At 45.2% G+C, this 27,400-nt stretch overlaps 1 protein-coding gene across 1 annotated transcript; it reads right to left on the bottom strand.

Annotated features, from left to right (window-relative positions):
* Positions 1-2,815: 2,815 nt before the first annotated feature.
* On the bottom strand, positions 2,816-21,073 carry LOC135902195 (group 3 secretory phospholipase A2-like). The gene is made up of 7 exons (XM_065432168.2): positions 20,607-21,073; positions 16,835-17,064; positions 15,744-15,863; positions 15,029-15,204; positions 13,836-13,995; positions 6,368-6,517; positions 2,816-3,508 (listed from the first exon to the last, which is right to left on the bottom strand). Exons 2-7 carry the CDS (start codon positions 17,050-17,052, stop codon positions 3,109-3,111), a joined length of 1,224 nt encoding a protein of 407 aa, XP_065288240.1. The 5' UTR covers positions 17,053-17,064; positions 20,607-21,073; the 3' UTR covers positions 2,816-3,108.
* Positions 21,074-27,400: the final 6,327 nt, after the last annotated feature.

Genomic DNA, 27,400 nt, shown 5'->3' with positions numbered 1-27,400 from the left:
TGGGTTAAGCTGCCCATGAACATTCGCATTAAAAAAAATCAAACGAGAACTTTAAAGCATAGGCAGCAGCACCGCGTTGCGGGCCCTGAAACTGGAGCAATGGAGCCACGCAGTCATCTGGAAGCATCATCGAAGAGAATGGCGTGCGGATCCTATGATATGCAAAAAGTGTCAGCGGCAGTAAGGTACGAGTGGTCTCCCCGACGTCTCTCCCACTGTACCCGTAAGCTACTCGTATGCCAATGCAGCCTCGATCCCTTGCCACTTCATAGAAAGGTTTGCTGGACAGTTGCCTGCAAATGATATCGCACCTGCGGCCTTTAGGATGTTCCACAGGCGACGCCAAGGCTGGTAGTATCCCAGGGGTTATAACAGCCCTAGAGCTGCGTTTTACATACATGCACATAAACGCCCAACAACAGCGATGGTTACGGCTCAGATACAGCGACGGTGGAGAGACCACCATCGCTGTAGCTGAGCTGGTGCACCGTACGCGTCATTCAGAGGTCGTGGGTTCATCTCTCACCAGTGGCATAGCTCACTTTCATTAACATTTCATTTAATTTTTTTAAATAAAAGCTATCACATTATAACTTATGTGCAAGACATGCAGGATTATTTGAGGGTTCATTAAATATAAAACAGTTGATAATTTTCCCTATATTTTCTTAATTCCATTGTTTGTTGGCTTACAGAATAAGGCACTCCACCAAAAGCTACTGCATCGCATCGCTACAACGGAGTGGGGCACGATGGCCTACATACAAAAAGTTATAATGAAACTCAGTGAAATCATGTTTCGGGAACATGAATCAGAAAACTTTTGCAATAAAACATGCATAGTACACGAAAACTGGGAAGTATCTTTGCATACGTTGCTTTCAGCACGAAGCCGCCTCCGCCTTGTTGCCCAAAATTCAGGCTGCCGACGTCAGAGTCGGACGCTGGAGGCTAACTAAAAAACTTTACTGTCCTGCACTATATCTTTTCAGGAATTAATATTTAATAAGTTTTCAAGGCCCGTATTCACAAAATACACTGACGCTAGATTTTTAATAACAGCAATTGCTCATTATTCCAGATGCTGGTCGTGATTATGTAGCGATGCCATCCACTAGACCCTACGCCACTCTTATCCTCCACCGTTCATGGCTAGCATATCCCGTTTATAACACGGGCAGAGTGCCACTCTGGCCACTCACGAAGCGCGAAAAGGAATAGCATCGTATAAGGCATCGCTATAAAATCGCGGCCATTATTAGTGAAGGCCTCCAGCCAATGGGCAAAGATGACTGACAAATGAAGCTTTGTAAACTCGGCTCCATGAGTCTGCCAAAATATAAAATGCCACTCGGGAAGCAAGCATTGGTTCATCGTAGCGTAACTACATTTTTGTCGCCTTGATCCAATGTACTGGGGGAAAGTGGAGGGGGGAGGGGGGGTAGCGGGAAGTATATATTTGTCATATGCTTGTCAAAATATTGAAATCCCCATAGATGATAGCAACATGTATACTTAATTATCTTTATTCCGGGGACTGTATTTCACCTGCTAACAGCCTAATATTATCGCTCAGCGGCAAGACGCGCTTGCATGATTTGGAACTTACTAGAATGTTGCAGTTTATTTTATCTGTTTGCTAGGTTCTCGCCGGACATTACGCCCTTCAGATTATGTGCGATTATATGCGCAGCACGAGTCGTGTAGTACTTTATGGAACGCACGCGGCGACCAGCGATTGCGCTGGAACGTTTCACGAATCATGTATAAAAGCCAACGCACTTGACCCGTATATCAGATTTTCGACGATCGCTGACTGTGCTTGCCGCTATCGTTGTGCTTTGAGTGTAACTTTCTTTTGTGAAAACACGTTCGCCCAATAACAAGTAAAGTTTCGTAAGTTTCCGCGTTTCTTCGTAAAGCCTTCACCCGCGTCCTGCGTCAATGATCACCTGTAGTCTTGTAATTCAAAAATGGCTTGTAAGGAAGTATTTGTGCTCCACCATCCAACAACACGTCGCATTCAGAAATTACTGTTGTTACGAACAGCCTGCAAGGGTACGGACCTACAAAATTTTCCCAGCCAGCCACCGCTGCGAGGGTGGCGAGCTTCCCAGAAGCGACCATGGAAGCCTTCCCCATCTGCCGCGGCAACTCGTTTTGTAGGGATGACGGTGTGCCGCATCAACACCACCTCGGCGCCGCTGTGACTAAACCCGGTCGACAGACCATGTATTGTTCGTGGATTTGCCGTGGCCACCACGGCTTGTGAGAAGCGGTGGAACTCCTGCGAGAAGATGTCTGGCGGCCGTCTCACGGGGCTTAGAAGTCATGGACAGACGCGGCAGCCATTGTCTGCGGAGTCAACACTCGTATGAAGAGGCGCCTGCTCCGGGCAAAACCCGTGTCTGCGAGAACCCGCTCACCTCGGCGTGGTCAGTGAAACCTGTGCGGAAGTGTGCGTAAACCCTCCCCCTCAAAGGCAGTTCGGCTACGATGACTTTGAACTCTCCGAATTGGTAGCGGGTTGAACGGCCGTTTTCCCTCACCTAGGGATCTAGGGAGGACATAGTGTATTTAAGGAGCCGTTGGCGGCTCCTCAGTGTGCATTCCTCTTTCAGTCATGTTAGACTGATGAACCATAACGTTCTCATGTAGATACTGTAAATAAATCCCATATTCCTCGTTCTCGATGCGAACAAGTCTATCCCTTCAACAACGCGCTCAGCGTGGATAAGTTGGACGATGACATGGGCCAGCTACCATCTATTTCGTGCCCGACCCCAACCATGACAACTGGTTGCCAGCGGTGGTATTCACCTCCCAAACATAACACCATGTATTGGCGTTTATTTTTTTTCACATTGCTCTTATTTGTTTCACCACATATTCATTGCATCTCCCAGCCGTGTACTGTCAGCCACTGCCAAGCTAAGCACGCATCCAGTTTTTTTTTTTCACAGCTAGAAGCGACTCTTGTTGCGATGACATGGCACATCTACGTAGCCCATACCAGCCAGACCGTTACGAGGCTGCTGCGTTGCGTAGTTAGCAGATAAGTGGCCAATAAGGCACCACAGTTATGCTCCACAGTGTGCGCTCATACTTTCACCCAATCACATTACGGCCTCCAAGGTTCAAGCCTGTAGGCCTCGATCCTCCGGTCGAACGTGGCGCCGCGGGCCTCGGCGTCGTCTCCTCGTAGACGGGCTCCTCAGTCGCATCGAGGCTGTAGTCAGCAGGGTCCAGCTTCTTCCAGTTGTCAGGTTCCGCATCCTCAATGGGCTCTTCTTCTGGTTCTTCCTCGGGTTCCTCCGTGGTGACCGGCACAGAGGCGCCATCCTGCCCTGGGCTCGGACTGACGGGCTTTCCCTGGCTGCTCTGCGCCTTTTTGCGGGCAACGTAGTCCTTCCAGAAGTTCGGAGGCGAGAAAGTCTGCCATTCCTTGGATGCTGTCGGGTCCAGCCTGTATTCCTTGCACTTTTCGGTTACTAGAGGGATATAGAACCTGCGAAGCATATAGTGAAATGTAGTTTGCTGCCAATACGGAAACATCACGTGTAGGCAATGGTACGTTGTTTATTCACTATAGATAACAATCAGCAGAAAATTAGGGGTCAAATTCATAACTATTTTCGTACACTGGAGTGGACGTTACCAGAGAAGTCGCCTGTTTATCGTGACAGCGTACAAAATATTAGAGAACGCAGCCATCAAACAGTTCTTACGAATGAAGATATTTGTAGATTCGCCTCAAAAGTCCCAATTCAAAAAGCTTCTTGCCGGTTCCGCCGCCATACGAGTCTTCTTGTGAGTTTTGGAACCGCAGATTCTTTTATTCAGCTTACTTGTCTAATGCAGTACGAACGCCTCTCCCAACGATTTTCAGTTACTCCAATGTTGCGTCAGCTTACGCCACCTACGAGTGCAAATTTCCTCACCACACCACTTTACCCTACGCCGTTCTCAACGCGTTTCTTTTCCCGCGGCACCCCCTCTGTTACTCCAACAGACTGCCTCCTATCTTTACTGCGGAATAATTGACCTGCCAAACTCCCTTTCCTGAACTTACTCTCAACTGGAATAATATAGCTACACAAATTTGATATCTCACCCACACCGCCATGTTCCTGTCTCTTCAAGCTATACCTATCATTTTTCGTTCTACTGATCATTGTGTGCCGTTAGCTTTTCCTCAAGCTTGTTTTGTTATCCGCCAGGTTTCAGCATCATACGTTACTATAGCAGTAGAGTGCAATGACTGTACTTTTTTGTTTTCGGGGGGTAACGGCAAACAGCCTTGGGAGTGTCACCACTTGGCCGGACAGTCAATATGTACTAACCCCCTTTTTAGCAGTCTAAAAATCTGCGCCCGTAGTCACAAAACCTTCTTACGATAAAAGTGTTCGTGGCAGCCAATCGTGACATAGGACATCCTATTAGCGAAGGCGATCAGCCAATGAAAAACAGAACTTACGAGCGAAAAGCTTTGTGAATTTGGCGTCTGATATTTATGACTTCTTTGAGCTGCGAAGATTTTATTTACCTAGGCCAGAGAGTCACATTTCGTCACAGGCGGGGACAAACAAATCATATAAATCAAGGGCCGAATTCACAAAGCTTTTCGTTCGTAAGTTCTGTTTTTCACTGGCTGACCGCCTTCGCTAATAATATGTCCTACATCACGATTGGCTGCCACGAACGTTTTTAGCGTAAGAAGGTTTTGTGAATACGGGCTTAGATTTCTGGACTGATAAAAAGGGGGTTGGTACATATTGCCGGTTCGGCCAAGCCCTGACACTCCCAAGGCAGTTTGGAGGCCAACTGCATATAACGAACGCTTGTTTTCTTGTCAGGTGATTGAACATAGGTTGTCGACTGTCACTAATGCTGTTAAACTGACGAGTCTACTCATTTTTTGCAAACGGTAGCTGCACAGCAACGTACACTCCCAAGAAAGGCATGCCGGTCAAGTGATAGGCTTTAAGGGTGCGATCTTGTACGCGTTCCAAAATAGAACGGAGGCGGTTCGTTCCACCGAGCCAAATACGATTCGTCAATTTGAACCATGCCGAACGCCATGACGTCAATTTTGACGTGATATCTGCTGTCAATCATTCCGTGTCGTCTGCTATCGGACGAACGGAACGGAACATACCGCCTATTTCGTGACGTAAAGAACGAACGGCCTCCGTTCTATTTTGGAACGCGTACAAGATCGCACCCTAAATTATTATTAGCAGTTAGAGACTGAGAAAACACAATGCAGCAGGTACAGCTTCTCAACATAAGTATGTTTATCCTAGCTCTCTAAGGTGTAATATCTCAATAAAAGCATCCAATAAGTGAACTTTTTCAGCCATCTACCTTATTCCTAATCGCGAGGCATATACTGGTGATCGTATATCACCTTGATGCCTACGCCTATTGGTTCGTCTAGGTTCGGTTTTGTTGTGTGCAACACTAATTGTACTGATTTCCGTTCTTTTTATTCATTCATTCGTTACTTGCATTGTTATCACGCATCATCCCCCTCCCCGGACCCCAACCCCCTTTACACAAGCAAAACAAAAGTTCGTACACTATTGAATTCTGGAACTTAATTCCCGGAACAATTAGGTCACTGTCATTACACGATTTCCTGTTAAAAGTTAACCACACCTGATTTTATGTATTTTCTTGTTCTTACAGTGTATTTACTCATTCTCGTTTTTGTAGTGATTCTCAGTGTTGCTGCTATTTTGAGTTTCATTTGTGTCATCTGCCTTATTTCTTGTGAATTTTTAATGTTATTGTTTACTTGGTTTCTTGTATGACTTTTTTTTTTGTCTAACGCACTCCTGCGATAGCCCCATATAGGGGCTGCAGTATGTACAAATAAATAAATAAATAGCTATTCCAAGAGGATGGGCCAATCAATCGTGATATTGGACATTATTATTAGCGAAAGATATCAGCCATTAGAAAATTATTTTTATGGGCGACACCCTTCATGAATTCACTCATCCTTGAATTGTAAGAAATTATGCGCTCTTTATATTTTCCAGCCATACTCCAAGTAAAAGAATCTGAATAAAAGCAGTGTACAGCGAAATAAAACTGATTTACTGGCAAGAAGGATTTCAGCAAGTAACACACAGATGCGAACAAAGGAGAGACAAAAATGCACGTGGCTGCCACATCTTTGCGCTTGTCCTGCCTGCGCTACCTATAAAGAATTATGCACTATCAACTCACACAAGCTACTACAGTTGTTATCGAAGAAAGGTTTTTCAGCCCATTGATATTGAAAGCTGCATGGAGCTCTAGTAAGGAAGAGCTTCATACTAATTGCACTGCCCCGCCAGACTCCTGCTCAAGTACTTACGCATTGTTCTGAATACACTTCTTGGGATATGTGTAGTCAAAGCAATTGGTCCGCAGAATGTTGAAGAATATCTTTCCCACAGCCACTGACGGAACACTGCTGTCATTCAGAAGACAGCCGTAGAATTTTCGGTCACCGTTACAATGAGTCCTGCAATAAAAGCAAATACAAATTGTCATATAACATGCATATGAAAGCAATTACACAAAAAAGAACACATAGGAGCGTTCGCTGCAAGCTATTTCGAATAAAGAAGCACTGACTGCTGCTGTTGAAGCTTGGAACCAAACCTAATGTTCGTAGTCTAAGTGTAAGCGACCGTAAGCTTATATATTACGAAATAAATACTTATTGAGCGTTGCATGTACACAAGGTTATGAACAAGCTGTCACAGAGTCCAGCCAGCCTTTTAAGTACCTGTAGTTCCGATAAAATCGCACAGTTTCTCCTACAATTTTCTTCCGTAATCAATCAACAGAGCAAAATAAATTTAAGAAGAAACTACGGCAGCAATTAGCATCACGTTTTTTTTTCTAAATACATGTACAATAACGTACTTATATTGTCCCGATTGTGACGTCTTGACAGCTGGGCGCGCGTGCATTATGGGCGATCTTGCTCACTCTCATTTATCAAAGTGACCTTTTATACCTGGTATCTCTTATGTGATTTCGTGAACACTGTGACGAGATCGCGTAAGCTCAGCCCACCTCGAGCTGTCTGTTAGATACATCCAAAGTCGTTGAAGTCTGCGTATAGTACTATAAATAAATGCGTGAGCGATTGTGGAATCAAAGCTCTGCCTTCCAGCACAGCAGCCCCGTGCTCTCACCATTAGACTACGGTCGCACGCATGTTTCATGTCGTGCCAAAGTCGTGCTTTGTAATCTCTTGCGCATGTGTCACGTGCTATTTTCTCCTATTCTTCCATCGTGACAGCTAGCGCATTGAAACACGGTGTTAGAATGACAGGAAAGGCTTGACTGCTAATAACCTGCCATATCGTAATTGAGAAACAAATACTCTGATGTAACAATGAACGTTAAAGCGTAAATAAATTCTTAGGCTATTTGATTTCTCATTACTTACAAACGGCGCCAGGAAACACGAAGGACAAGTAGGGTGAAATCAAGAGTTGTGTTATTTTTGATGCCTCCTCATTTGTCCGTGGTGTTTTCTGGCCCCGTTTCCAAGCCGCAGATATCCGGCTACTGACGCTTCATTCAGTGACCCCTGCAGTTTTTGTTTCTAGGTTCTTATGTGCGATTACAAGGCAGGCATAGAAAAACTCTTGTTCTCTTCGTTTGTCTTTCTCTCGTCTACAAATTACATGCCCATTTATGAGACAGAATTTCCACGAATTGCTTCAGTTACAGAGAAAGCCGTTATTGTGGGAGCCAGACCACTGTGCCATACAGCTAACGAAAATTGCTGTTGTTTTTGTTCTTCTTCTGCACGAGTGGCACATACCTACCGTGGCGGATCGAATGGGTGCTTTGCGCAAAATGAGTTAAAGAAGTTTAGAGGTGAAAAGAAATGACTGTTTATTCACTTGCAAGACCTTCTTTGCATCGTCCTGTAGTCTATGTGTTGCCCACTACAGCAGACCACTTTAGCACGTCACTGTGGCTAGAGAGGGCCCCTTTTATATGACTCGTGATTCACCAAGTCCACTCTCGCAAGCTCTGCTCGGAGAATCCATTGAAAATGAGCACCTACGTTTTTATTGGACAGACGTGACAATGCTAGGTTTCTCTAAACAGGTGGCGTTCTTATATTCCACTGCCAATATTTTGCCAAAAGAGATATCTGATATGGCTTTGTCTCCTCTATGACATATCTGCATGTGGTAAACATAATGATGATGATGATTACGACGACCTTAACGTCACTGGCACCTATCCACTTAATTAAAATCATGAATTCACATTTTTGTTCTACCACTTGCTTAGTGTCAGTTTAATTTTTGCAATAAAAAAGCGACTTCTGGCCGTTCTACATATAATTCGATCTTGGGTTGAGTTTATGCAGTCAGCTAAAAGTTAAATTATGGGGTTTTACATGCCAAAACCGCTTTCTGATTATGAGGCACGCCGTAGTGGAGGACTCCGGAAATTTCGACCACCTGGGGTTCTTTAACGTGCACCTAAATCTAAGTACACGGGTGTTTTCGCATTTCGCCCCCATCGAAATGCGGCCGCCATGGCCGGGATTTGATCCCGCGACCTCGTGCTCAGCAGCCCAACACCATAGCCACTGAGCAACCACGGCGGGTAATATGCAGTCAGCTGACGTACTTTCTCTTGGGGCATTAGTACAGGACTGCAGTGCATTTTCAAGCCATTTGTTAAAAAAGATTATGGTTTTAATATATTACAGCTTTAATTACTTTCGTTTTTACCGCCAATGGCTTGCTTTTATTTTTATTCTATAGTTTAAAATTTGTGGAATTTGTGGAATCCCGCACTCACATATCTTTTTGCTTACCCCTGAGTTTACTTTCTTCATATTCTGCTTTTATGAGGCTGACTGCCCTTTCATATGTTCCGAATCCTCGCTTATCATCAGTATTTTCTTTTATTTGATTGTAGTTTCTGTTTGAAACTACTGCCCCATTCTTGGTCTATGGCCAACAGTGAGTCTGCGATGTTTTCTAGGACAAACAATACCAACAATGACAGTTACTGGCATCATCAAAAACAAAGTTGATTGTGCAATAATCAGGTTTATATGCTTGGCATCAACTTCAAAATACCGAACGTATTAAACATGCGTTCACATACATAAACCGAGTTTCAACAAATTTAGACAACTTCCCAGTCTTTGATCATGCGGAAATATGGCAGACACTCATAAAGAAATTAAATATCAGTTTGAATTCAACATGTGAACTGTAGTATAATATTAAATTTCTTTGATAAAAGTAATTTACTAACCTTAAATAATTGTGCTTTTGAAAGCATACCAACAATACATTAGAACTGTTGTTTTGAACGAAGAAAAATTATGCAACCTTACTAAACATAATTTCCATGAATATTTCTTCGGTATCCACAGTCTATTTGTATTCACAAAGTGGTCCTGAGCCACTGTGAAAACACATTAAAAAATCACGAGCCATTCCACTCTGTAAAGGTGGTTGACCAGCGAAGCTGTTTAGCACGCAATACGGAGGTGATACATAATTTTGAACGAAAGTATTCAACTCATTTATTGTCTTGATGGGTGGTCGCCGTGAGGAAAAGTACACACACTCATTTATTGTCTTGCTCGGTGGTCATTATTTCACTCGCAACTGCAATCACATTCTTTGAAAATGTCAAATCGATGCACGTACGCCAGTGGGTCGTCGGTTCATCCGGATCAGTGTGGCATCGCAAGGGTTATGTCTGCCACACGGAACGCGTAAACCATTCTCTTTTCAGTACCGACACATCCACGTTGAAATCACCGACAACGACAGGGGTAGCGCCATCGCAGCTAATTCATGCAAAGTGAGTAGCCATGAACCTTGCGTAACTATGAGTCATTGCATTTTTAGCTCGCTTGCTCATGCCCCGTGAGCCACTGCTCACGGGGCATGAGCCGTTGCTCACGGGGCTATGAGCCATTGATGATGACACTTTTCGACATGCTGTTCTGTATGTTATATGCTTGATTAAAAAGAATTTAAGCACTGTTTGCTTCACTTTGCTGAGTGCTTGTAGCCTCTGCCTTACGGGGTTATGAGGCATTGCATTTCTTGCTTGCTTATGGGAGTATCAATGCTTACGGGGGTATGAGCCATTGATGATGTTAGTTTTTGTTCATGGAAAACAAAAAATACCCGGAACCCTGTAGCCATATACAGATTCTCTGTAATATGAAGAAAATGTGTAACGTGTTGCGTAAGGGGCTGCACAAATATTCCTGCAGAAACCATCTCGGGATGACCGTCGACATTGATGACATTAACGCTAAAGCAATGTAGCGACATATCCTATTTACCCCTACCGAAACGCGACATTGTATGAGGTGTATGCTGCAGCACAGCGCTTCTGTCGCGATTTGCTCTAGACACGCCGGATTAACTAGCACCGCCACAACGAAGTCTGCACGCGGCGCATTGCTGAATATATATATATATATATATATATATATATATATATATATATATATATATATATATATATATATATTATAAGAAGCCAACAAACATTGCCACCAAGTACAACAAAGGGGAAATTACTTGGGTTTAATAAATGAAATAAAGAAACGAAGAATTAATGGAAATTAAAGTGGATGAAAAAACAACTTGCCGCAGGTGGGAACCGAACCCACAGCCTTCGCATTTCGCGTGCGATGCTCTACCAATTGAGCTACCGCGGCGCTGTTTTCCCATCCACTTTATATATATATATATATATATATATATATATATATATATATATATATATATATATATATATATATATATATATATATATATATATATATATATATATATATATATATATATATATATATATATATATATATATATATATATATATATATATATATATATATATATATAGGTTTGGCCCAGCGATGAAGACGACGATGAGGATCTGCACTCATCGCAGAGATGTGTGCCCCGGTGTCGACGAGCGCAGATGCCATGAAGTTTGTGTACGGCTGGTCATGGTGCACACAGAGTGAATGCCCATGTTGGCGAGCTCCTGCCGGACATTGGCTTGGGAGAATGGAGTCGTAATCGACCTCGAGTCACTGGCGTGAATTGGGGCAGCGTTCAAAGCCTCAAGTTCTGGGCGTACAATCTTTGTAACTAGATCTGGTGGAACTGACGGCTGTGCTGCCGTGTGCTTGTTGTTGTGTGGTTGTTGCCGTGTTGGGAAGACGGGAAAACGTGTGGCCAATGTGCCAGCTTTTAGCCTGCTCAAAGCGCCGGCGGTCCTTTGTAATAGCGTCGACTGTACAGAAATGTTTGCACATTAAACGGTTAAAGGTGTCGTTGGCGATCCCTTTCAAGATATGCCCAACCTTGTCGTCCTCCGGCATCTCGGCATCGGCCTTTCGATATACATGTGGCAATAACAAGTCTTCCATTTACGAGACGTAAGATTCTGTAGATGTCTGCGCACGTGACGCTAGCATATTTTTCGCGGCGATCTTCCGGCCAACGGGCTTCCCTAAGAAGCCTCGTAGTTTTTCTTTGCAGGTCTCCCAGCTCCTGATATCAGCTTCGTGGTTATCGAACCGTACTTTTGCAGTGCCTTTGAGGTAAAAAATAATATTTTTCAGCATCAGGGTAGGGTTCCACCGGTTGTTAGCACTCACGCGTTCGTACTCCGCCAGCCAGTCTTCAACGTCCGCTTCACCGGAACCGCAGAAAGTGCCAGAATCCCGGGGTTACAACAGCACAACCGTTGAAGTGGCGGGCGCTGATGTAGGCGCCGCGTCTTCCTCCATTGCAGACAGATATCGAACACGACGGCCGCTGCGGAGTTTCATTGCGAGGCGTGACGTAGCCGCACCTCCACGAAAGTGTGACGGAGGAGGAGGAGGAGGAGGAGGAAAAACTTTATTTGCTCTAATGGTGTAGAAATTAGCGGTGGCAGATGTGGTCGGCCATTTGCACGGTCTTCTTCCCCATCTGCGCAGGGTCGACGCCCCTATTCCAGGGCACCACTGAGGGTGGCTACTCGGCGAGCGTGCCTTACTAGTCCATGCTGGACTTTCGGGTCGCTGCTGGAGAGCACCCTCTCCCACTGCTCCGCACTCGGGTCCTTTATTTGAAGGAATTGCTGATTCTGTACGCATTCCCATGTAACGTGATATAAGGTGGGCTTGGCGCCGCACCAGGGGCAAATGTCTCTATACTGGGTGGGAAACATCTTGCTTAGTGTGTTTAGGTTTGGATATGTTCCTGTTTGTAGCCTCCTCCAAGAGGTTGCTTCATGCTGATTTAGGCTGTTGTGGGGTGGAGGGTATTTGATTCGGACCCCCTTATAGTAATTCAATATGTCTGAGTAGCTTGGGTTGACTGGTATGGGTTCCTCAGGGTCGGTGCTTGTGGCCGCTCGGTATGTGTGCTCTCGAGCTGCCTTGTCCGCCCTTAGGTTCCCTTCTATTCCAGCGTGTCCCGGTACCCAGAAAATTGTATGCCTGATTTTGTTGTTAGCCCTGCAGGAGCGGAGGATGTGAAGCGCTCTGCGTCCTATTCTGCCGTTCATGTAATTCCGACACGTAGTTTGCGAGTCGGTGAGTATTGTTAAAGACCGTTCGGATCGGTAGCCCTCCACTGCCGCTAGAGCTACGGCTATTTCCTCAGCTTCCGTTACCGAGCAGTCCTTCATTGACGCGCTGCTGATCTCTTTGTAGTCCTGGCTTATTACTATCGCAGCTGTCTTTACTATGTTTGTGCCTCTTTGCTTGGCGTATACTGCAGCATCTGTGTATACTGTTGTGTTTTTTGTGGCCAGGTACTTTTCGACGTATTTCGCCCTTGCGTCCCTTCGCGCCGTGTGGAGGTTTGGGTCCATGTTTTTGGGTAGGGGGCTAACAGTGAATGTTTTCCGATATTCATCAGGAATCCCCTCCGTTCTTTGGGTTTCTTTGATTGATTCCGCGAAGCCTAGCCTTATTAGCAGTTCCCTTCCCGTTTTGGTCTGCTGGAGTCTCATGAGCTGTGCGATACTTTGGGCTTCTTTTAGTTCTTCGAAGGTGTTGCTTAAACCAAGTGCCATTAGTTTCTCTGTCGATGTATTGTTCGGCAGGTGAAGTGCGGAGTGAGATGTAGGCAAAAGATATGTATTTACAAAATATTCACAAAAAAGCTAGAGCAAAAGAAGGTGCCTGATCCAGCCTACGTGCAACCGACTTCATCGTCGTCTTCATCACTCGGCCAAACTTCGCATTCATCCATGTGTCAACCGCCCTATAACATCACATACATATATATACATTGTCTGAATGTACATGACAGGGGTTCGATTTCGCCCAGCAACGAACAAATTTTAATGATTTTTTTTTTCATTGTAGAGTGGCACACACCCAGCGACCTAAGTTGGTGTGAAGGAGGTTAGATACCAGCGCACACAATGGAAAGTGGGTAATATTCCCAAAGAATGCTAATCGTATCAAAAATTTTGTTCGTAGGAAAGCTTTTCTGAAGAGATGATGAGTGACTTCACGCATTTTCGCTGCTGCTTGGAAACCAAATTTATACGAAATTTAAACCTGTGACGCCAACAGAAAAGCACCCGCAAATATCGTTTCCACTGGGCGCCCCCACCAAGGTATACAATAGCAATGCGGCACAAACGTCAATTCACGGCTGCGAGAACAATTGCGTTCTCACGAAAGGACACCGGACCGCTCATGTATGCGTGCCAGAACACACCAATTCATTTGGTGGGGACTCAGGAAAAACCTAGAGTAATTCGGAGAATTCTTCACATTGGTATGCTAATTCGGCTTTACGCACATGGTGTAGAGGTTCGTATTCCTGAGGCCGTGTTTGGTCTGGAAAACGGGGATGTTGTCCTCGGAGTGGTCGTGCTCCCGGCAGCAGGCGTCAGTGGCTCTGGCAGGTCCCAGATCATCGTAGTTCTTGGCCACGTCACCGGCGCCACACCATTTTGTGCCTGGGGTTGAGCGATAACGACTTAAACTCTTATAGGTGATAGAAAGTAATTTATTGTATAAGTGCTTCCAAATACTTGAATTTTTTTTGTGTGTGTAAGATTGTAAAACGGAAATGACACTGAAACCTGTAAAAGTGAAACTTTAATGAAATTTAGTGTAACTAAATATTTCATTGCTGGACGGAACGTTATACGTTTTGGCTGACTTTCTTGGAACGCTATGAGCTTACAATCAAACCTCGCCACCCGTTCCCACTGCTTGACATCCTTTAACAGTCGCAGTTTCGTTTTCTCTTGTACACTGCATGCAGTTTAAGGGGGTCATATAAGAAAAAGGCCCCTTACTGGCCTTCTCATTCAATGTCTCTCCTTGTTTTCTAGTTCAGCAATTATCACGCGGATGTTGTCTTCAGGTTTACTATCCTTGTCTTCTATGTCTGTCTTATGCATAGAGCATAGTACTGTCACCTCTATAAATGACGTACAGCACCGCCTCATCTCAATTTCTAGATGCATTTGCTGCTCACACGTCACCGTAAACACATCTATACAGTTGACCATCTTCAAGCGAATCGCTCCTTATGTAACACCCTTAGCAGGGTCTTTAAGATATTAAAGTGATGTAATGTGATATGAACGCAAGCTCTCAGCGAAGTCCACCAACTCTTCCGGTGGTAGCTGCATACTTCTGTTAAACAATACACTAAATACATCACCTCTATATGATTGAAGCTCGTAAGTTACAAGATGCCCTTAAAAGCTTCTGTCGGCGCTATAGAATCTTTAGCGCTCGGTCAGGCCACATTCTCTGGTCAGATTGTGGTCAGAATGTGGCCACATTCTGTGGCCACATTCCGGTCAGGCCACCAGCGCTGCAACAGAGTGTTCATAATGTAAAAGAGCGTTCTCTAGTGAAATGGTGTAGTCGTCATGTTAACTAAAATTGCGCGCAATGCAGATTCGTCTGTACAGGAAACTGTTCGCGCTCATTGTTTTTTTAAGGAAGGTTCGAGAGTTGAAACGCATGCGTTACCTGGGAATATGAATAAACTTTTGAATATGTCGCCGATGTAGTCAAACGCAGATTTCTGCTTGCCGGCGAAGTTCTCCCGTGTGCCGCATAGGTCCAGAAATTCATCCATTTCCTCGGGTGTCACCTTTGTTACCAGACTTTCTGGCAGCACTACAAGGACGCCTTCAATCAAAACCCTAGATGTGGAGAAAGTGGAAGTGAATTATTATGAAATCATTGCTCAGAAAAGTGTGCGGGTGTTTGAACAGCAGAAACCAACAAAAACGTCCCGCAACCCATGCGCTGAAGGAAACATTTCCATGCACCTACTATTGGAAAACCGATACTGGTCATTGGTAATAGAAGAAAGCTTACTCAAGGCTTCAAAAAGCAAGTAACAAGCAACATTTTGGGGCACTAGAATCAGTGAAGCATTTCTGTGCTTCTCGCCATATAGTGAATGTCTAGAAGTACATGCCAAAATCAGATTCGTAGAAACCATGAGGGGGAAATGCATTACCATTCGTAAACTGCAGTGAGGCCACTAAAGCTAAATTTTAGAACGCATGCTCTTTTTCTTGCTATTTTCTGTTGTTTTGGTTGTTTCAATTATGAAGTTTCTGTTTCACACACTGTGTTAACACAAAAATAGCTCCGATGCATTGAAAAGATGTGCAGAGCTTTAGTAGTTGCTTTTTGAGAGGACGCAGCGTGGGTTTCAATATTCGTCGCTTACTTGTCACCCAGCAGGTTGCAGTCGATCACATGACCGGTAGCATTCTGAAAGATTTCAGCAAGTTTGTGTCCTCCCAAGGGCACATCGGTGATGACACGATGACGGACTCCCGGAATCGCACTGTAAAATTTCGTCGTCATCAGAACATTCACCAATGCAACAAAGTAGAATAACGCATCTAGTGCTAGGGAAAATCAACACAATTGCTTCGTGCGCTTTCTTACATGAACATTTCTTATAGCGAAAAAAAATTCCACTAACTTTAAGATATTTCTCAAGGCTGACGTGTAACCATGAGAAGCATGGGCAAACAGTAAATTTTGGCGTGTTAGTTGGCTCCAAGATTTGAAGAACAGCAGCACCTGACACTCGCAGGTCAAAGGCGCCGAATACTCAGAGAAATAACTGCTTCGTGACTCAATTTGAATGGCACATAACACTTTAGGCTTAAGAACTGCGAGAAAGCGCGAAGCAATGCAGTGGCCCTAAACAAATTCCATAATAATCCGACTGACAATACAATGACCGTAAAATAGCCCGACCGTAGAGTTGCGTCTTGGCATCATCGCTGCAACTGAAAAAGCTGGAGACTGCACCACTCTCAAGTGAAGTCTAAGAAAACCTGACAGTTCACTTGATAGAACCTTATAACACACTATGTTGACTTCAACAAATAAAAATTCTTGTTCCGCCAAGCACAAATGTTCTTGGAACGTTGTAGTGACGCGAAGAACTCCGAGCTAGAGACTATAGAACGAGTGCAACGCTAAGAGATCTAAGACTAGCCGCTCATGAATAAACTCAGGAAATTATCAAACTTTATCCGAGTTATACAAGAAAGTTCTCTTTCGTGTGCACTCTTTTCTAACCCCACTTCGTGACTTGCTGGCACAACACGCCTCTTCGAACCGCGGGCGCCATTCCGAAGCTCGCGCGACTACGTCCACCTGTGCGTGTGTATGGTTGTGCATGCATACTCCTCAATATTTTCCGCGGGGCTTCGCTTTTTCTCACTTTCTATAATCCCTAATCCATTATCATCGTTCACACCGAATAGTTCACCAGTTAGACAAGCACAACCCTATACTCACTTCTCGGTCAGCTGTTTGTTGATATCCGAGGCCGACGTGTTGGTAAGCTTTCCGAACGTCTGGTCCCAGGCGCGCGTCCCCAAGTTTACCGGGTTCAGAACGGAACCCGTGTTGGTCAGCGTGCCCAGCGGATTGGTTAGGATGCCCAGCTGCTGAGCGCTGCCCCCTCGTAACACCAGCAGCAGCAGGACGCCATGAAGGGCGTAAGGCGTCATCATCGTGGAAGCAGTCTGGGCGAAAAAAACAAAAGGGGAAAGCGCTAAGAGTTGCGTAGCGTCACTTGCTTTTCGCTTTCAGTTTGTGCTCATAGCGGAATAATGAATGTCGCAGCTTTATACCTCTCTCTATGGCAAATGTTTGGCTGTGCCCCCAGCACCTCTAGAAAATATTATGAGTTCTGTCAAAACGGTTCCAGAGACACACGCCTCTACTATATTGCAACTTTCGCGGTGCCGGATGTGGCCAGCACAATCTGAAATTATTATTATTATTATTATTATTATTATTATTATTATTATTATCATTATTATTATTATTATTATTATTATTATTATTATTATTATTATTATTATTATTATTATTATTATTATTATTATTATTATTATTATTATTATTATTATTATTATTATTAGCAGCAGCAGCAGCAGCATTAACAGCAGTACTGTCATCATGGGTGGTGCCAACTACTTGTCGCATTGTATATAGCAACCTTCATTGATAAAAAAGGGTAAATCCCATATGCAATTTTACCATCGTTCTCACTCACAAGAACAAGTGATATTATGGGAAATATTTCTACACTAAACTACAAGGCTTTTCCTCTTATACGCACACGTATTTGGTTTTATATGGTCCTATACTGTTGCTAATGGAGCGAACCTAAACCTACAAAAAAGCTTTCTTATACAGAACATACAGAGCTGACGTCAGCTACTCAATGAGTGCTGCCGCGCTTGCGGGAATAGAGCTGGAAAGTACCTATGACAACTCTTTCTGTAAGAAGTCGATGACGCTCACGCTGTTCGTAAAATGGTACTGCAGCCGTCAAGGTTAATGATTCCTATCTCCGTTTAGCGTCGTGCGCCAATCCCTCAGCTCATTGAGCGCCTCATTTTGTGTTTTGCCGTACATAAATACGTCTCCCTCTCCCTCTCGGTTGTGGCCCCGATTACTACAGTGCGCATACAAACTCCAACCGATGAGAGTGCTCTATCTCTGCTTTGACTGTTCGGCGTCAAACAGAGATATACATGTGTTTTCTATGTAGTATTTTCGGGTCAAGCGTGTCCATTTTATGCGGTGCATCAGCGTCACCGTTGCCAATCTACAAATGCATGTATTGACACTCTTTATCATTTTAATAGATAAACACAAGATGGCAGAACGATTGACGACGAACTTATAATAATAGCAATGGCGCTGGACAATGCTTTCAAGAATACGTCAGAAATACTACAATCTACTTAGTTCCCACTTAACACTTAAGGGCGCGTCAAGTAGCTCAGTCAGCGTTATTTCATACTGCAACATTGCAGTAACCGAAAGCAAAAGCAGTTCTTTGTAAATCGCTTCGTCTCTCGTCTCAGCTAAAAGATGGGGTAGCAAAAACCGAGCTCCTTATTGTTTTTTTTTTTATGTTCCGAAACCTTTCACTGGTATTGCCGCATTGTCACCTCTAATTGTACTAAGCGTGATTCATGTAACAGCTTTCATTGATATCGTAAGCGCTCAAAACTTCCGTGTGGAAGTAGAACACCTTTTAAACGAGCACTGCGCTACCGTGTGAGCTGGAAATTAAATATGTTGTCGGCAACTAAGTAAATATAGCCTTACGTGATAATCATGCCAACGTCCAACTATTGGCGAAAGTGGAAGCGAAAGAACGCGTTCTGGTTAAGCCTTGTTTGTTCGCGTTTAATTTTGGCACGACAGCACTATATAGACTATGCAGAAATGTAAATGCAAACTGCCGATCAAGAGCCCTAGTTAGCTATACATGGAATGCATTAGCTAAGTTCGGCATATTACGGATGATTAATCAGTTGTGCAGGAACACGCAATAATTCTTGAAACATTATACATACCTTCAGAAGGGCATACATTTTATAAAAATACACAGTTTATGATTGTCAGGACCGATTTCGCTTAATGAATCTCTAAGATCAAGAAACGTTGCAAATAATTTGCTCAAACGTACAAGTACAGGAAAAAGCTTGAAGCTTACACTTCTAAAATGAAACAGAGGAAAAGACGCAATCTTAAAACTGCGAACAGTCTTTTTAGCTCTGCTCCTTTCTTTAACGACGACAGAACGTGACAAATCTACATAAGTACCCGTACGACGGGCCAGAAGGTTATTGACAAGGATGGCTCATTTTTAAAAAGCTGTTTCAGTGGTCAGTAACTGCTGGTTGCCGCAGTCCTTAGAAAATTTCCACACAGAGCACGTAGCAGCTGCCGCACTAAGTGTCATTTTCATTTCTATAACAGGTGAACGTTTTGCCTCACTGCCAAAGGAAAACAAAAGCAGTACGGATGGTGGAGAAAACAAAAATATGGCCGTCAGTTTTCAGCACTTCTCACAATGGGACGCGTACGGTGACATGTTTTCCAATGGGGATCAAATTGTCGTTAGAGGCCACGTATTGCGACAGCAGGGCGTCAACTTTTCTCGATAATAATTTGGCGTCGTTTGTACCATTTCCTTCGTTCCTTCTTTCTCTCTCTCTTTTATGAGGATGGTGAACACCTATAATAGATATGCACTGACAAGGTACCCTACTTTTATGTTTTCAGGATGCGCCGGATACATCAGGTTTCGAGGACATGTGCATCTGACTGTGTAGAGCAGATTGGGAAGTGCGTCTGCCTGCATTATTTTGAACGTCCCATAACGCGCAATTTACTCACGTCATCTGACAAAGCGAGAGGAATAATTACGTGCATAGGGCAGTCTGAACTTGTCTAAAACCTTGTAATCTCAGCATCGAAGAGTTTTGGACGGGCTACGTAAAACGTGACTTTGCGCTCTCTAAAAATGCAGCAAGAAACGCCCTGATACAGTGCATCCTCTGAATACTTTCTATTGCATGCGTGCTTTCTTGTTTCTGAAGAAAGCTAACGAATGTTGCGCAATGGTAGCGAGTTATGTTCTCGGAAAGATTAAATTGCTCTGTGATCGTTTATTTACTTTCTTACGCACGAATAACATCAGTTCAAATCAAACCAATGCCAATACATATCTCATGTTGTCGTGAACAACTCGTTTGTTGGACACTGCAAAAATAAAGGAAATGGCGTATATGGATATCTAATGCAAGTTTTACTGCTTTATATACACATATATTTTTAATACCTTTCACACTTTCGGTTCATGATCACTCAGTGCAAAACTGTGGACTATGACGACTTCCGAATCAGACCAACACCGAGCATCATTCAGAGACACGGAAATTTAGAGTTCTGTACAAAACGTGACTTAATTTGCTTATGACGGTGCTCCAGACAACAGGCACCACGCACGCGCATAACAATAAAAAGTTTCAGAAAACCGTTGTTTCAGTGGGCACGTGGCAGGCGCCTTTCATCGCGTAATTCCCGTTCATTTGAGTGAAGTGAGTAAATGGCCACACAATTTAAGTGTGTGATTACCTACAGAGTCTACCTTCATATTTCTACTTCACACTTGTCCACGCCGCACCATCGCCCACTTCGGACCTGCTGTGCTGTCAGCGAGCCTGACTGAGTGTAGAAGACGAGAGAAACAACTTACCTCAGTCTTCAGTCGCCGGTACGACACTAATTTCCCGCCAAGCCTGAGGCAAAGGACAGAAAAAAATGGGGCACGATGACGACGGCCTTCGATGGCGACTCGACGGCGGCGATGACCCGCGGTCTCAGATTTCACCGGCGGCTACCACACGCGTGGTACGAGATAGAAGGGAGATACACCGCAGTCGTCCCCGAGACAGATCCGTCTCGACAGACTCAGCTGAAAAGAATCGCGCGTACGTTAGTGCTTGATATCTTCTTTCATACGTCGCAGCCACATAATCATTTTTTCCTTGCAATTTTTTTCTTCGCAAGTCCTGCTGTCTACCCGTATGCGCGGGTTTCGTCCAAGCGAGCTGCCGTACGAGAACCCTCGCTCTGTCGCGACAACTCCGTCACGTGGCAGCAGCTGCTGCGAGAAAGGAGGCAACGAGAAAGCTTCAGGAAAGGATTCCCAGTCTTGCGAGGCTTACCACATAGAAGAGAGCTTTGGCAAAAAACAAAGAAAAGCTAGAAAGAGCGAGAATAAATTATGGTAGAGAGTGGGGGGGGGGGGGGAATTGGCGATTGGAGAATGAAAACACGTTGCCATGTTGCGCGAGCACCCAAATCGCACCGCTTGGCTTGCGTTTGCCGGTCCGCGAATCACCCCGGCGCACTTTCCCTCTCTCCTTAACGCTGCCGCACGAGGCCAGATTGTATTTTTGTTTGCCAGAAACGCCACCGTTCCACGGCGCTTCACGGATCCGTCCTTGTATCCGGCGCCGAGTTATTGCTCGTCGCGTCGAAGTACGTGCAAGCAGCTTTAGCGTCTGTCTTGGTGCGCCACCTCCAACAGCGAACGGATTGCGAGAAGGCGATCCGAGAGGTGCTTCGCTTTCCTCAAGGTTGCATATAAATGCCCAGCCTTCTTTCGCTCGCCCGCTGAAGGTATACCGACGATGAGCCTTTAGCCTACTGCTCTCTCTCTGCGGAGAGTGAGGTCTCAGCCTCTGCTATACACCCTACCCCTCCCCTACTCCTTTTTTCATCTTTCCCTCTGTTCTCGTAACTTTTACTGCCTGCTCGGGCAATAGTTCGACACGCAATGTCGAAGGCGTACCGTGTACGGCGTGTCATCATCCGACAATTGTAACGCAAGCGCGTTTGGAAGGGGCGCTTGTGCTCACTGTTCAGCTGCGATAAGAGAGAAATAAAGTAGCTCAATAGCATCTACCCCGCACGACCGCTAAAGAGGAAGTCTTTCAGGTGCCTCGATATACGGCATATTTATCACCCTTGTTTAAACTGCAGGATGGCGACTTTTCTTGTGAGTTCTTGGTAGAGTGAGTAAGCAGTGTCCCCACGAAGACGTGATCTCGTCTTGTTATTTAGACACTGGTGACGTTGCTCTGGCAGTAAACTGGTTTTCGCTTTGCAGAAAGAATACTTACCTTACTCTGTGCTCCAATTTTGATATTTTTTTTAAGACGTGACACGGAGGCAGAAGCTCGCACATATGCGTTTTCTTAGAGAGAAAGAAGTATGCTCTTCTGCCCCAGCTGCTATTGCATTCGCCGTTGCAGAGTCCAACAAAAGAAAAGAAAGAAAGCAAATCTAAAACGTGAGAAACTTGGCCGTTCGTTACAATTGCCACGAATTGGCAGAACTTGAGTAAATGTCTAGGAAACAAAAATCTCGGTGAACATGCAGCTCGTTTGCGCACCTTTTTATATAGATATCAACGAAAGCTACGCGGCACGCTATACAGTAATATCTGCGACTTATAATTCACTAAAGCAGTAATCACAACCGCACATGCTGCCTGAGCATTCGCCCGTGCTAAATATAGTAACGTCCTACACGCAGAACATGAGTAACGCCTCCGTTTATAGCTCTCGTAATTGTTTCAAAATCGGGCAGAACGTACAAAACTATTGGTACGAATACTAACCGTTTCGGGCTCTTTGTCACATCGGTCCTTGTACCGATGTCTGTGGTTAGCGACGGCACTAATGACGCGGGTTGATCTCTAGTAACTTTCTTGTAGAAGAGCCAACTAGCCTTGTTGAATTTAATGTTCCTTATGTACCTCTAAGCTTAAGTTAATCATCCTTAAAGGCTCTGAAATCACGTAAACTGCTTCAAATATATATATGGCTTTCACGGCCATGAAGGTTATATTAAACCTTGGTCTGTCCCCTTGCGTGTGGTTTTCTAAACAGGACGACCACCTGGTGCATGAACAAGAGATTTACTTAGTTCTTGCTTTGGCCAGTAGTTAAAATTTCCATATTTTTCTCACTTTAATAAATTTTACACATGCGCTTTCAGTAATTAGTCAAGAAAAACTTTTATTCACTTTACACTTTTACATAGAACTTATATATGTATTTCACCAACTTGTTGCACAAAAGTATGAATAGCTTCACTCTCTTGTCATTTCTATACCCTGTCCTGTCCCTTCAATCTTTATATTTGTGTATCTGAGCACTGGAACAACTCATTACCTGAATGTAAACCAAATAATATATGTTTTTGCGCCAATCAATCAATATGTTTGTGTCCATCCTATACTTTTCGAGAAGCAAGTGCGTTAGGAAAGCGCATTCATCCACGTGTTTTCTTGTGGTCTTCAGTAATCCAAGAAACATTACCGTACCTTTTCGAAGAGAGAGAGAGGGAAACAACTTTACTGGTTCATTATGAAATGGAACGCGTTATGCGTCTGATGGGGAGGCCCCCTCTTCACGGGCTCCATATGCTTCCAAGGCTGCCTGGCCCCTGTGGTTCAGTCGGAGCTGCGCTTGCAGGGCGGGGCTCGATAGCATGATCTCTCATCGCTCGCAAAGGGTGGGGATAGTAGGGGGTTAGTTATGGGTATACCTGGGGGGTGGTCTTTGGGAAAATTGCACTCTCTTATGACGTGACGAAGTGTGCCTAGTGCATTGCAGTGAGGACATGTGTTCTTGTATCTTTCTGGGTATATTTTGTTCTGGAGGCAGGGGTGGGGAAAGGATCCTGCCTGGATTTGCCTTATATTGTTTGTTCGGCTCTGGCCAAGGAGTGGCGGGGGTGCGAAAGTGTCTTCCTACCGTCCCTGTAATGTTTGACTATATCTATATAACTTGTGATGGGTTGCCATCCCCTTGCCTCCTCCTCGGTGTCCCAGGAGTTGAGCACTCGGGCCTGTTGATGAGCATATTTGCTCCACTCAACTGAGGAGTGAGCCGGGACCCTAACTGGTTTGATTGTTTAGGAGGCGTAGCTTTTCCGGCGATTTTTTGTGTCGCAAGGGACACCCAGCCAGATCTGTAGTTTTTGTATGCAGCTTGCGAGTCCGTGACGATCTTGGTGACGTTTGGTTGCAGGAGTGCGAGAGCGATCGCCGCTTCTTCTGCTTCCTCCAAAGACGGAGTATTGATTGATGCACAGGTTACCAGCTTTTCTAGCCCAGTGACCACGACTTTTGCCCTCGGGGAGCGTTTGGATAGAAAGGCGTCTGTATATAGGACAGTGTCGTCTTCCTCCAGGGCCCTGGAGATGGCTCTTGCCCGGGCGTCGCGTCGTCCGGCATGCCTTCTGGGGTTCATGTTGCGCGGTAGTGGTTTGCATTCCAGCTTCTCACTGCACTTTTCGGGTAATTTGCCATGGCGGGTGTAGTGCGATTCTTTGCCATCTGATCTTTTGGAGGACGCTTCTGCCCGCCTTGGTCTGGCTAAGGCGTACCTTTTGATTGGATAGGTGGGTTCTATGAATTCGGCTACTCTGTTGTGGACTGCCATTTGAAGTAATTTTGTCGTGGATGAGTTTATGGCAATACCCAGGGCCTGCTTCTTGGCTTTCCTGATTATGGCGTCAAGTTGTAAGACGTCCTTCTTGAGGAGCTGCAGGTACGGCGCTGCGTAGATGATTCGTGAGATTACAAAGGCCTGAACGAGGCGCAAGGCGTCCGATTCGTTCAGACCCCTTCGCCTGTTGGCCACTCGTCTAATCATGTTCAAGACGTGAGCTTGATTTTCATAATCATGGCTGTTGCCTTGCCGTCTGCCTGGATCAGGAGGCCCAGGATCCTGAGTTGAGGTACCACGAGGATCCGGATCCCTTCCAAAGTGATATTTAAGCTTTCTGCTTGTTTCCCTGATGCACGTGGTCTGACAATGGTCAGCTCCGACTTTTCAGGTGAACAGCAAAGATCACAGGTCTTCCCATAGCTGTTGACCGTGTCAGCCGTTTTTTCGAGCGTGTTTTCCATCCAGCCATCCGACCCTGCCCTCGCACTTCAGAGGGTGATGCCGTCGGCATATAATGCATGGCCCACGCCATCTATTGATTCGAGAAGCTTGGGCAACGGCCGGAAAGCCATGTTGAACAGTAGGGGGAAAGGACCGAACCTTGCAGCGTTCCTCTATCCCCTAGGGATACCGGTTGGGATGTCTCCTCTCCTATTCTGATCCTGGCCATTCGGTTATTAAGAAAGTCTCGGATGTAGTACGTTTTCACTCCACAACCTCTGTTGCGTAAGTTGCGGAAGACACTTTCATGCGTGACGTTATCAAAGGCACATGTGAGGTCTAGCGCTAGTAGCGCTCGCGGTGCCTACTTCGTTGCCCGCTTAATTACCAGCTCGTTGAGTTGTACGAGAACAACCTGGGTGCCGAGGTGTTGCCTAAAGCCGTACATTATCTCTGGCATATGATCGGTGACATACAGATGTCACTGCAACCTCTTGAGTACCACACGTTCCACGACCTTCCCCACGAAGGACGTGAGCGATATCGGTCGCATGTTGTCGATGTGAGGTGCCTTCCCAGGCTTGGGTATGAAGCGGCCTTCTGCCTTTTTCCATTCCTGTGGAAGTTTGCCAAACTCTCAGACCCGGTTGATATACTCGAGCACCTTCTCGAACACCAGCCTCATCGTGCGACGCCCTTCTAGCAAGCTGCTACCGGCCCCCTCCTAACAGAAAGTATACCCGTGATGAAGTGAATATTAAGTCAAACCGAGTATATCGCAAGCCACTAAGGTTTCGAAGAGTACTATCCCCTCAAACTGGTCTAAAGTACGAAAAGTGTGCGCTACTTTGTTCGAAAGCGCACACCCGCCGCGGTACCCCAGTGGATATGGCATCGCGTTGCTCAGCTTGAGGTCGGGCTTTGAATCCCAGGCCACAGCGGCCATGTTCTAATGGAAGCGGACTCCAAAGGCGCACGTGTACCGCGCATTCGGTGCACGGTAATTGACCCTAGGTGGCCAGAGTTAATTTGGGGTCCACCATATTAACGGGCCTTAAAATCGTACAGTGGTTCTGGCGCGCGAAACCCCAGAATTTATGTATTCAATTTTAGCGCATTCATGTAAAAGGTGCCTCGTTCGAAAACTACTGCATCTGCACTCGCATGTCCTGCATTGCACTGCTTTGTGTAACTCGAACTTATCAGCAAGGCTATTCTATATCGCAACGGAGCCCTGTGACCAGCTAGACAGCCACACGAAATCTTATCGCTATGTGTGCCCTTTTAGTCACCGCTGCGGCCGTCAACTTTTTCGTTGCGCGCATAGAGGTTCCTGCTCACTGGCACCTCATTCCTCAACCCTCCATGCCCATGCGGTTGGAGGTACTATCGTTAACCGAACCATACCAGTCGCGCGATTTAGATGTGCTTGCTGGAAGCCGTACAGTAAAACCAAGTTTTCATAAAATACATTACTGTATCCTATACTCACAGCTGCAAACGAACTACGGAGTATGCAGAAGAAACATCTGCCTTTTTTAACGGCCCTGTTCAGTCACACTCACTCTCAGCGTTTTTGACTTACATTTGTTGTGATGTATGATCAGTACAGACGGGGCCCGTGCATGCAAAAGCAAGGGCGTTTCGGCAGTGACGGTACGCTTTCCGAGTTGGACATGTTCATATTAGACATAAGTGGCAACTTTTCTGCTGATCACGTATGTGAAATTGCGTATGTTGAAAACAGAGCGTAGCTTTGTGCTTCAATTCCTTATTGTCGGATTTCACTCGATTTCTGCAACATAATCCCGTGTGTTACCCCAAAACCGGCAGAAAGAAACGCAGGCAATGAATGATCAGCGGTAATATTGTGCCTCCTAATGGAGAAGGCGCCAGTTTGGCGGGGCAAGACATGGAAATTCGTCTCCTGCGGCGTTACGAAAAAAAAAAGAATATCCGTGGAGAGTCGCGACTGGCGTGCACGGGAGCCAAGAAATCTGTGAAGCACGAGAAGCTTCTCCGAAAACGCCCCAAGTGCTTCCTGCAATAACTTGCTTTCTCCTGTCACCACTCGTAAAACTACTTGGCTGGACTCCAAGCGCGGGGCATGGAAAGACTCGGATTGTGAGGTGCCCACGGTACCTGACATATGACGAATATCTCAGCACACAGGGCGAACTTTACCCTGCCATGGGAACTTGCGACGCTACGCGTCTACCTCGCGCAACCTAAAAAGCTAGAACATTGGCTCTCTATAGGTACAGCGAGATCCGATAGCAAAGGATTAAATAGATTGCGCACCACTTGCGTCGTTAAAGGCGGGAAGGAACGCTAAGGAGTGGAGCACCTGTTCGAAACACTGCACTCACCCTTATGTAACAACACTCCTAAACCTTAAAGGCACTCATTGCATGCTAAATGAACTACAACGTAATTGAAAGGTAAAATCCTCCTCAGTAAACGAGACAAAAACAATAATCAGCGAAGGCGGCAGCTCCGGCGTAGTCACACTCGTCCTCGGCAGCGCAACTATGCAATCGTACACCGCTGGCGCTTAACAGATTGGCCAAACCTATCTGAA

The sequence above is a fragment of the Dermacentor albipictus genome, chromosome 4 (genome assembly GCF_038994185.2).
Source record: "Dermacentor albipictus isolate Rhodes 1998 colony chromosome 4, USDA_Dalb.pri_finalv2, whole genome shotgun sequence".
In the NCBI taxonomy this organism is placed as follows: Eukaryota; Metazoa; Arthropoda; class Arachnida; order Ixodida; family Ixodidae; genus Dermacentor; species Dermacentor albipictus.
Note: the sequence above shows the minus strand (reverse complement) of the source record. Positions and strands in the feature narration are given on the sequence as shown.